The 12500-nt window shown below is 35.4% G+C and overlaps 1 protein-coding gene across 1 annotated transcript in view; it reads left to right on the plus strand.

The window, feature by feature from the left end:
• The window catches only part of LOC144969394 (receptor-type tyrosine-protein phosphatase O-like), a 41216-nt gene that overhangs the window by 24156 nt on the left and 4560 nt on the right, over positions 1-12500 (plus strand). Inside the window, exons 7-10 of the mRNA XM_078908502.1 lie at positions 2771-2905; positions 3271-3396; positions 4517-4668; positions 5461-5605. Of these exons, the coding sequence (XP_078764628.1) occupies positions 2771-2905; positions 3271-3396; positions 4517-4668; positions 5461-5605 (558 nt within the window). The remainder of the gene's footprint in view (positions 1-2770; positions 2906-3270; positions 3397-4516; positions 4669-5460; positions 5606-12500) is intronic.

Consider the following 12500-nt stretch of genomic DNA (forward strand, 5'->3'; position numbering starts at 1 on the left):
AGTCGGATTTTTCAATTTTGGGTTTTTGGTACCCAATCACAGCTTATTTTATGCTTTAAAATTTGATACCAAATTTATACAATTCTGATTATTCATTGTCGAGATATGACCGTTTGAAGTAGGGAGAGTGTGAAAACCAAGTTTTAAGAAAATCGACTTTGAAGTGAGGCACCGTTTTCACGCACAGTTAAATCAATGGGCAAAGATAACTCCTTAGATACGGACATCGAAAATTTGACGAGAATAGTGAAATTTGGCATGAGCTTAGCTTATACATTTAATAATGTACATACACGTTTTTGAAACAATCCAATTATTACTTTTGTAGTTATTCATTATTATGTAAGATGTTCTTAAAACAAATAAAACACTGGGGGAAAAAAACGCAGACAATTGCTCACTTTTTCAAGAATTTTTGATATTTCAATAAAGAATCAATGAAATAAGAATTATTAATGTGAAATGTTTGTCTTATTTAATAGAAAATACGATTTCAAAATGCGAAAAGTTAAAGAAGGTTGAAATTTGAAAGTACAGTTTTGAAACTACGTGAAGCCGGGGGGGCACGGAAAGAATTATCAAGAAAGAGGATTAGAGAGGAAAAGAGAGAATGAGAGAGTAAAATACACACACACACGCACGCACACACACACACACACACACACACACACACACAAACAGACACATGTGAGAGAGAGAGAGAGAGATTTAGAGAAAAAGAGGAGAGAGAGGGGGAGGGGAGAGAGACTGCTTGTGTTAAGAGGACGCGAGGGAAATATAATAAAAATTGAAACCTGTATAAGTGTATGTGTTTGTATGTGTGTGTGTGTGTGTGTGTGTGTGTGTGTGTGTGTGTGTGTTTGTATGTGTGAAAGAAACAAAAGGGAGACGGAGAGAGTGAGGTAGACATGAAGAAAGGGATGGAGGCGGAGCAAAGAATTGTAGGGATAGTTTAAAGAAAGCATTTTGTTACAAAGTAAGTCATAGTAAATCAACTGGAAACATATTGACCAATGAGATTGCAATTAAAGAAAGGGGCTGGTCAAATCAATCATTGCATTGTTTCCATTTTGAGTCAGATGACCGCTTGAGGAGGAGGGGTGGGGCTTATTTGTAGTGACTTACATGGAAACATGTTATTGAACCTCTCAAGTTTTCCTTAGCGTTCCACCACATTGTTCATTGTCTAAAAAGAACCCCCCCCCCCCTTTCTTTCAGTATACAAAGAAAGCACGACAAAACGAACATCCATCTCTCTCTCTCTCTCTCTCTCTCTCTCTCTCTCTCTCTCTCTCTCTCTCTCTCTCTCTCTGTCTCTCGCTCCCCTTCATCTACCTATCTATCTGTCTATCTATCTATCTATCTATCTATCTATCTATCTATCTATCTATCTACAAATCTCTCTCCCCTTCATCTACCTATCTATCTATCTATCCATTAATAGGTTTGTCTGTCTGTCTGTTTATCTATCCATTTCATTTTTTAGTTACAGTTCATTAATTGTTGAAGGCTCTATCTATTATTCTGCTTTTGTACTTAAAATTAAATGTTTATCCTACAACAATCTCTGTAAGTGTAAGATTGGGCAACTGTTGACCTATTAAGTCTTAGCATATCCTAAAATTTCATGAATAATTAAAGAGGGACAAAGGAGGACCCCCACCTCAATGCAGCTAGACAAAGATATAAAAGCACGTGGTGTGTATCAAAATGCACAAACACACACGTATGTAACACACGCATGCTGACGTCATGAAGCATCGCCCGAGCATTATGGCCTACAGCCACAGCGCATGTGATGAGCGTTGACCAATCAGAATCATTCATTGTAAGGTTGTCAGGGAAAAACCTAGACTTGTTTACAGTTTTTAAAGTTCATTATTGGCTGAACCATGAAATTGTGGAAACAGTCATGCTTTCTCTGAGATAGATAAAGACACGCCCTTTGCTGTGATATCTTACATTTTATTGCTGGAGAAAAAGACTCGGTATTACTAAGCTTTGAAAAGGGTGGCTCTCTGAGAGAAAGTCAACTCTCGTTTTGAATGTGTCACTGATGGTTGCATTTTTAAACTTGAAATTTATATAACTTCTCGTCAATGTTTATGTTGAATTATTATGTTTTCATGTAGAAAAATGATTGTAGTTTCTGAAACAACCAAAAACTGAAATTTGATAATTTTGACCATTTCCACTTTAAAACCGGTTTTCTTCGTTTTCCAAATCCCGACTTAATACCGGTTCGAGGCGGAGGGTCACAAATAATTGCTACCTTTAGGGATGAATGATAGATTGTTGTTAAGTACTTTTCCATTGAACTTATCTTCCTTCTCTAACATCAGCTCTTAATTAATGAACTTCAACTTGGCAATTTATTCACTGCTGGGTGAGTATCATGTTAAAAAAAATAATTCAAACTTGGGTTATTCACTTATCTTTTAGACATTCTTTTAATTATATTCAAGGCTTTGTAAAAAAGAGATGGTCAAATGCATGTATCTGTTTTGGATTATTGCTTTTTTTTGTCTCATATTAGTGAATAAGTAACATATTGTGACATATAAGTAACATAAGGTAACTAAAACAAAATGGACACTTAACAGCTGACTTGGAGTGCATAAAATGAAATGTTGGGAATCTTGTCGCCTATATCAGTTGTGAATTGGTGTAAAATATTCTCAAATTTTTGTTCTCACTCTCATGGTGCTACTTTGCTGGACAAAAGCGGGGGATCAAGTAACATGCATAACCTTTTTGCTTAACATTTTAGGGTCATGATTCAAAACATGAGTACATAGCTTGCCAAGGGCCCGTGCAAGCTAACATTGAACATTTCTGGAGAATGGTTTGGGACGAGAAGAGTAAAATCATCGTCATGTTGTCAGATGCTAATGAAAGCAACAAGGTAATTGGTGATATATTGCACTATTGGATAAGTAAAAATTAGTTCCCCACTACAAAAATTTAAGCAAACCAATTGACTGGTTAAAAAAAATAGCAAAGCCAATAAGCTTTCATACCATCCACATAATACTTCCTTTGCTTTACCATTTTGACAGAGTATTGTACAATTTAAGCATAGCTTTGGGAGATTATACAAAGGTTAAATGATCATTTCAAACACATGATACATTTTAAAAAATAGCATTCCCTTACTTTTTAGATTTGTATTCCATGTCAGTCACATTGAAGATTATTCAACCATTCAAGTCCGAAAACAATTTGAATTTATTATAAGACCATGAATCTGTTAATATTTTAATTTTACAGGAAAAATCACATCAATATTGGCCAAAAAGCACAAATCGAGCTTTCACCTATGGCGAGTTCATTGTGAAAATCATTAGCTCAACAAATGTCAACAAATGCACAACACGAGAGTTTATTGTTTCTAAGGTGAGGAGGTAATAAAACAAAAGAGAATCAAGGACTCTTCTACAATCTTTTAAGTTTTCAGAATGTCTTAATGATAAAAAAGCCATTTGTCTGCCATGATCCAGTGTCATGAAGTTTTACCTGGGTAGGAGATTGAATTGAGATGCAGATATGAATGAAATATAATAAAGCGTTTTGTAACTAAGAACTTTCTAGAGAAAAGTCCTGAGTCATGAGCTAATAAGTACCCCAGGGACATTTACAATATTGATCAAAAAGTCAAATATGTTAAATTTTTGGGTAGTTTCATGATATTCATGTTTTATAAGTGTCTTTAAACAAATTAGTTGTTTTTATGAATTGCATATCTGTGACATACACTCCAAAATGCTTTTAAAAACTTGCTGTTTATGTTGAGTTTCAAAACCTTTGTAGTATTTAAAAGTTCAAGCATTCAAAGAAAAGCAGAACCAATTCATTTGTGTTTTGGAGAGCATTGTATAGTCCCACAGTTTAGTTGATCAATTTTGAAATTGTTGAAGAGAGTAGTAAAGTTGACCCAGAGGTAAACAACAAATGTAAAAGATGATCCATAGACAAACTGATTCCTGACTGCCAACATGGCCATTTTCAAAATTTGTTGTATTCACTATTCAAATTGTATCTTATGATTTATAATATGGATGTCAACTTCACAGTAGTAATTAAAAGGGCTGTTCATTTTTTTCTAGCTGCACGGAATGTTCCTGGTCAAAATATTATTATAAATACTTTTTAAAAAGTGGAGTTGTGAGTGATTCAAGTTTTACCCATCATCAAGTCCCTAAAGAAGCCATAATATTCATCATCATCATCATCATCATCATCATCATCATCATCATCATCTCTCATCATCATCATCATCATCACATCGATCGATCATCATCATCCGTCGTCATCTCCATCATCATCATCATCATCATCATCATCGTCGTCGTCGTCGTCGTCATCATTATCATCATCATCACCATCATCATCATCATTATCATCATCATAGTTATTGTCAATTTCAGTGCTTTCATTAAATGCACAATTAAAACATCAAATAGATTTATACTACTTTGATAATATACATTCAATAGCAAAATGTATGCAATTTTAGGGCAATACAAGTCGCAGGGTGCTACATTTTACCATTCCTGGCTGGTGGAACAAGGACAGTAACATTTCAGCTTGGGATGTCTTAGACTGTGTAAGGGCTGTGCGGGAACGAGTCTTAGATGACAACATAGATCCTCTCATTGTGCACTGCAGGTTAGTACGTCTTGTGGGTAGACTCCAGTGTACACAATAAGTATTTAGGCTGTACATGACACCATTCTTTAAAAGACTTTAAAACAGAATCTTTTGTTAACAAACTAACTCTTCATCTTTTATGAAAGACAGTGTGAAAAAGTTGTGATCACAAAGAAAAGCATAATGTTGAACTTTTCCCTTAACCCACTTATCATCATCCCCTTCTGTTTATACTATGCTTCAAGTAGGCTTCAGAGCCTTGATTTTGAGTTGCATTATAAGCAATTAACTTATTGCAAGATAGTCAAAGAGTCTGACGTGACCTAAGAAGTGACAAAGAATAAAGATATTCAAGGAGAATCTCTGATAATTAATTACTTTCTATAATTGTCTTTTACGAGTCACTTTTGACCAATCTCAAACAAACATATTTTACATCTACTTCAAATATCGATCAATTAAGTTTCTCCAATTTGAAATCAAAGTAGTTTTCTGGCCAAAATTTTATAAAAAGTGTCATGTCAGTGTAGAGAACCCATTGCCTTGTGGGGATATTAATAATTCTCATTATGTGTCAACAGCAAATTTTTTCCCCATTGTAATCGCTTTTTACTTTTATATAGATTAAATAACTATACAACTAGAGTTGTCATGAGCAAGAGAGGTAGAAACATTTATTGTAATATTGTTTTCATTTTATTACCCACGAAGGAAAGTTTGACTTTTAAAATGTTCAGCTAAAATCTTGATAAACTGTTATTCTTAATTTCCAGTTTTAATTGCCAGTATTTATCTTTGTATCTTTGTCAGTGCTGATGTAAGCAGGACTGGAGCTTTTATTGCCTTAGACCATTTGATACGATATGTTGAAAAGCACTCCCTGGATCACGATATTGATGTATTCAATTATGTCCTCCAGTTGAGGAAGAGCAGAAGACACATGGTAACAGATAAGGTGAGCAAACTCTATGCCTTGCCATTTATGAACTTGTCTGGAAACATGATCATACCAGCCTACTTTTATCGATCATCTGTAATTGTTACAGAAATTTGATTACAATTACTGACTAATGGAATATATATTACAGATTTTGATTTCACAGCAATTTTGTCGACGTGTTAGAGAAAATAATTTGTTTTTTTCTTAAGTTACTGAAATTTCCTCACCCATGATAGCTAAGTTAATTGCTAACTTGTAATGGTGGCGGTCAAAAATAAAGTTTATTTTATATATAAAATTTTGTTTATAACATTTTTATATGGTTTAGTTTAGTATTACTGAAATGTAACAATTTATTACTGACGAATTTTGTGTTGGTTGCTATTTTTGCAAGACTGGGATTTGTGGCTTTGTGGTAGAGTGGTATGAGACTAGGGCTTGTTATCTGTTGGTCCCAGGTTATGGGCAGCAATAAAGTTTGAGTTCTTGGGAACTGCTTTTTTTTTATTCACATGTTCACAACATACAAAATGAGTGCCTAGATAGTAACTATTGTTTCTGTCAAAATGATATAGTATTATTTACACCCTAGTTGGCGTCATTTCTTATCTACATGATAAGTGTTGACGTTGGCACGGGGCCCTTTCTAAAGTGTTTTGAGCTCATTTAGTGGATTTTGCGTTGTATAGCAGCTGATATTTTACTTCATTTTTATGCTTAGCAAGCTTGGATAAATTGACAATTTTATTTCATTTCGGAAAAAATAAATAAAAACCCATTACTTCTTATAGTGATGGATGAAGCTGATACATAAAATTGTCAAAATTCTAAAACTTAAGGCGTTTTAGAGTAGAGTACAGATGGTGCCAGATTCATAGAGGTTGCATTTAACAAGAAACTTAGCTCGTAAAGTTGCATTTACTAAGGTCACTTTGATCATAGAAATGCTACCAGTCAAATAACTCAGAATCAAAAGTTCTCATTTGGATTCCATTGTTTGTTTTGCCCATAAGCAAGTGTTTCTTGTATTCTAATGTATAAAACAACAAATAATATTTGCACATCCATGTAGTTTGATGCTACTCTACTGTATGTAGATTTTTCACTGGTGTAAGGACGGAAGGGAGTGGGCTGGTAGACGTGAGTGATGTTTTAACTACAGTTGGGTGTAGCAAGTAGTTTGTGTGTACGTATGTGTGTGTGTGTGTGTGTGTGGGTATGTTTCATATTATATATATATATATATATAATATATATATATATATATATATATATATATATATATATATAGAGAGAGAGAGAGAGAGAGAGAGAGAGAGAGAGAGAGAGAGAGAGAGAGAGAGAGAGAGAGAGAGAGAGAGAGAGAGAAGGAGAGAGAGAGAGAGAGAGAGAGAGGAGAGAGAGAGAGAGAGAGAGAGAGAGAGAGAGCAAATTTATGTGATGATCTGCTATTGATAAGTACAGGATGGTAAAATGGAATTAGTTGTAGCTAAAGAACTGTCTGATCCATTTATTGATTTGTGTGTGTGTGTGTGTGTGTGTGTGTTTATGTGTTTGGAGGAGAGAGAGAGAGGGGAGAGAGAGAGAGAGAGAAAAAGAGAGAGAGAGAGAGAGAGAGAGCAAAATGCATGTGATGATCTGCGATTGATAAGTACAGGACAGTAAAAATGAAAATTAAATGAGGCTAAAGAACTGAATGAATGGTCGACTTTTTAAATTTGAGTGTGTGTGTGTGTGTGTTTGTGTCGTTGGAGAGAGAGAGAGAGAGAGAGAGAGAGAGAGAGAGAGAGAGAGAGAGAGCAAAATGCATGTGAAGATCTGCTATTAATTATTGATAAGGACAGGACAGTAAAAATGAAAATTAATTAAGGCTAAAAAACTGAATGAATGTTCCACTTTATTAGTTTGTGTGTGTGTGTGTGTGTGTCTGTGTGTCTGTATGTGTGTGCGTCTGAGCATATATATATATATATATATATATATATATATATATATATATATATATATATATTATATTATATATATATATATATATATATATACTATTTCAAGGATAATTTTGTTTACAATATTTTTTCGAGCATTCGCTCTCTTCTGGAAGTTAAAGTGAAAATAGATTGTTGTGATTAATTTTTCTTTACGCTTGTCATCGTGCGTCTTCGGCTTCGTGGTCTAGTGGTATGACACTCGCTTTCGGATAGGAAGGTCATGGGTTTGAGCCTCGCGCTCGGCGCATAGTTGATTCCTTGGAAAAGGCTCTTTACTCACATTCTCTCACCGCACTCAGGTGTAAAATGGGTACCGGGCCGTTAACAGCGTTGTCTATGTCCAAAAAATTGTAATATCGACTAACAGGTGACACGTCTCATTCTACATGTTACTTGTTGCTGTTGGTCAGGAACCCTTTGTATAGTGCTTTGAGCATGTTTAGTGGATATTGCACTACATAAAACCTCTAGTTAAAAAAAATTATAAGCATTCCTCAGAAATATTTGTATGTCCCTTTTCTCTACAGCAGGTGAAATAGGTCATCAGACTTCCCTAGAATATCTCTCTCCTTGTGTAGTTACTGTCCTTTTATTGATGCCCATAAATGCTCAATGGGTTGAGATCAGGGCTAATTGGGGTGTGTCTTTTTTACGAAACCCGCCGAAACCCAACGAATCCCGACAAAGTTATGGGAAGTAGGTGGCAGTGGGGAGTGAACCTAGAACTCAGGGAAGTGTACACCATTGGGGAGTGAACCTGGGACTGGGTTTCGGCGGGTTTCGTAAAAAAGACACACCGGCTAATTGGGGGCCATGGAAACGTTTGGATTTTTCCCCTGTTGAGACTTGATTTGTACTGTTTTCCATGTGTGCTGGTGCATAATCATGCATCAACATATTTTGTTCAGTGTTGTTTAGGCACAGCAGTGGAATGGCTTATGTACTCTTAAGCAGAAAGCCAACCATCAATGCTATCCTATAAAGAGCATTTTTGCATCCACCTTAAATACTTCCCTAGATTTTCAACTTACCATTGCCTCAGTAAAAACTACAATTTTATATTCATCATAACGTCGTTCATACACGTTTCTCGATAGCTCAGTTGTTAGTGCACTCGCTTCACATGCAAAGGGAGTGAGATTGATTCCATGTGAAGTCGTGAATTTTTTTACTGACCCGTGTGTCCACCCAGCTGTGATTGGGAAGCTGGGTCTGTTAGATCTGGTGGAAAGTACTTTGCAATAGACTAGCATCCTGTTCAAAGGGCAGCACATAATTCCTTTTGTCCGTTTCTACAGGCTGTAGAAATGGAGATAACTCTTTTCCCATGGACTCTGAAGGACTACCAAAAAAAAATAATGATTGCCGGTAGCTTTTCCAATGACCAATTCATCTGTCACATGAATCAACAACAAACTTTATCTTTAATAAGAGTAGGAGACCAATTGTCAAATTTCCACCACAGGTGCATAGCAAAGTAAACCCTGGATCTATAACGCTCATAACAGAGCATTTTCTTGAAACCAACGATTTTCAAATGATGTACAACTGTCTTTCTGCTAATACTACGATTGTCGGCTGCTCTAGTTACAACAACAATTGTAACTGGTCATTGACCTGACTTTGCCTTGTCTTCCATTTTACCAAATTATTTTTTAGTATTTTTCAAATAAGTTGAAACTGATTTCTCTCTGAGGCTGAAAAGTCACAACTTCCTTGATAGAACAGCCAGATTCAATATGGCCTATCAAACAGTCTATGTCTTGAATGCTCATTCCTGGCATACTTTTTGTTTGTAAACATTAAAATTAGTCTTAATTCAAACTGTCATAGCCTTCTGATATTCAACAAGCATTCAACTTTAGTTGGTTTAGGTATGCAAAATGGCCTAAAGCAAAAGTATCAACTGATGTACACTTCGGCAATATCTGTGTTACGAGTTTGTGCTCTTGCAAAATTTTTCTCGCAATTTTGCAAAACCACAATTTTTTAACATCATTTCCAAAAGTGACATGTCTTCTGATTCTGACTGTAGCACCCTGACATTGCTGCTATAAAAAGGGAAATAATTTTTCTTTATTTTTCTGCCCAACGATCTGTGATTAGTCTCTTCTACATACAAAATTTAGTGTAAGAAAATATTGAAGATTTCTTTTGACCATGATTCTCATCTATCATCGAGCCAAACTTGAACAGGTATTTTGCATTGTAAAACAAGACTGGATTATCTTGCACTTGTACCCGTCATATTCAAATAGACAGTCTGTTTATCTTAATCAACTTAACCAAGTTAAATTGGCTCCTCTTTCACTAAAAGTAATTTCGAAATTAATTAGTGTCAACATTATTCTCTAATGCCCTTTGGCCTTGCCTATTTCTTTTTGATCGCCTTCTGCCAGGCCAATGTGGCATTCAACGAGAGGTCACAGACCCTGTCCAAGAGACTTCAATGAATCCAACTTCCTGGTATAGATTTCTTTTAAGACATTTTGGCAAGTTGGTAACATCTTAATCTATGGTCAAAATATTTTTAAAAGTGTTTCATCAGTTTATAGCACAAAGGACCAAGGGTCTTGTGGCAACATATTTTTCTCACCTTTTACACCAATGCACTTCATCATACTTATGGAGTTCACCAGTATTGCAATATTCCTATTTGATGAATTTATTCAGGCTATTGAAGCAACACATTATTCTCTTGCTTCGATGCTGCATATAACTGGAAACCAAAGTAATGGCATGGAAGCCTTTATCTCAGTTGGAAGATCATTCACAAGCAGTGGGAAGCGTATCAGTTTTTTTTTTTACTGAATCCTTTGTCCACCCAGCAGTAATTGTGTATAGCTGATCTGTTAAATCTACCTATGAGTAGCAAATGATTGTTACTGAGGCTGTGTTCTTCATCCCTCTGCCACGATAATCTGCAACTTTTATGTTTCAGTTTGGACCATGTTCAACGATTAAAGTTACATTGTTTTTCTTTGCTATTGTCTATATTTCTTGTGTGATCTTTTTATTTGATGATGGACGTAACAAAAACTTGGTTAAACTCCAACTTATGCAGTTAATGACTTGGATGGATTACTAATCATATGGTCTCCAATTATCTCCAGCTACAAGCAAGATCCAGTTATAAGAACGCTCGGGGCGCAAAACAGAAATTCTACTATATAAATTTACCCCTTTTTAAGCACGCACACTAATAAGGACTCAGCTAACAAGCATGTTTAATTACCATTACTTAAGAAAAGAAAGAAGAAGAGAAAATGAGTAATTTACTAAAGATTGACAAACAAGGGTAACACAAGACAGAAATGAATATGCTCTGCGAGTAACGTATGGTGCACACCTCTCTTCTATCATTACTTCTCTTGCACAAACCAATTAACGCGTCATTGATGAAACGGACAATGCAGGACCGTTATAAAATCTTAAGTGATGATACAAGGCAGTAGGCAGGTTTGGTAGTTCATTGAAACGGTACGTGGGGAGGGCAGAGTTAGTGACGGGCACGTTGTCCACTTTTGGTGTCATTGATATTGATATAGTGCTGAGAGTGGGGTAAGAGCTCAGACTGTCACAATAATTAATCAACGATCAAGAAGCTCATTTTGATGATAACAGTTTACAGGGATGTTAAGTGTTCTTACAGTGTAAGGTAAGACAATGTTTACACCTTTACTCTTTGTCTGTGACTTTCATGATTTCATACACACTTATTTTCCTATGAGCACGATCTGGCTCTAAGGATGTTCTAACTTGATTCCCCAGGACTGAGCTTATAAACGGAGACCATTGTATTTTGAAACAAACCTGGCTCAGGCGATATAATGATTTTGCTAAAAGAATAGTACTTTTGAGTTTGCAAAAAGAGAGAGGAGAGAGAAAAAAAAGAAGAGGTCTTATCATATAGGGACAAAATGGCTGGCTGGATTAAACTCATCATCGGGCCTTCTGAATGCATATTCTTTTTTTAATAATCGAAATTATCAAACCTGTATTCCTACTAGGTTGGCATGGGTGTATGCCTACAATAAAAGAGCTGCTCATAAAAATTGTGAAAATCATCTTCTCCTCCTCCTCCTCTTCTTCTTCTTCTTCTTCTTCTTCTTCTTCTTCTTCTTCTTCTTCTTCTTCTTCTTCTTCTTCTTCTTCTTCTTCTTCTTCTTCTTCTCTTCTTCTTCTTCTTCTTCTTCTTCTTTTTTCTGTCTTCTTCTTCTTCTTCTTTCTTCTTCTTCTTCTTCTTCTTCTTCTTCTTCTTCTTCTCTTCTTCTTCTTCTTCCTTCTTTCTTCTTCTTCTTCTTCTCTTCTCTTCTTCTTCTTCTTTTCTTCTTCTTCTTCTTCTTCTTCTTCTTCTTTCTTCTTCTTCTTCTTCTTCTTCTTCTTCTTTCTTCTTCTTCTTCTTCTTCTCTTCTTCTTCTTCTTCTTTCTTCTTCTTCTTCTTCTTTCTTCTTCTTCTTCTCTTCTTCTTCTTCTTCTTCTTCTTCTTCTTCTTCTTCTTCTTCTTCTTCTTCTTCTTCTTCTTCTTTTGTTTTGTTTTGTTTTTCTTCTTCTTCTTCTTCTTCTTCTTCTTCTTCTTCTTCTTCTTCTTCTTCTTCTTCTTCTTCTTCTTCTTCTCTTTTCTTCGTCTTCTTCTTCTTCTTCTTCTTCTTCTTCTTTTTTCTTGTTTTTTTCTTCTTCTTCTTCTTCTTCTTCTTCTTCTTCTTCTTCTTCTTCTTCTTCTTCTTCTTCTTCTTCTTCTTCTCTTCTTCTTCTTCTTCTTCTTCTTCTTTTCTTCTTCTGTTTCTTCTTCTTCTTTTTTCTTTCTTTTTCTTTCTTCTTCTTCTTCTTCTTCTTCTTCTTCTTTTCTTCTTCTTCTTCTTCTTCTTCTTTCTTCTTCTTCTTCTTCTTCTCTCTTCTTCTTCTTCTTCTTCTTCTTCTTC

The sequence above is a fragment of the Berghia stephanieae genome, chromosome 3 (assembly GCF_034508935.2).
Source record: "Berghia stephanieae isolate SIO BIC M18660-M18661 chromosome 3, UCSD_Bste_1.3, whole genome shotgun sequence".
Taxonomy (NCBI): Eukaryota; Metazoa; Mollusca; class Gastropoda; order Nudibranchia; family Aeolidiidae; genus Berghia; species Berghia stephanieae.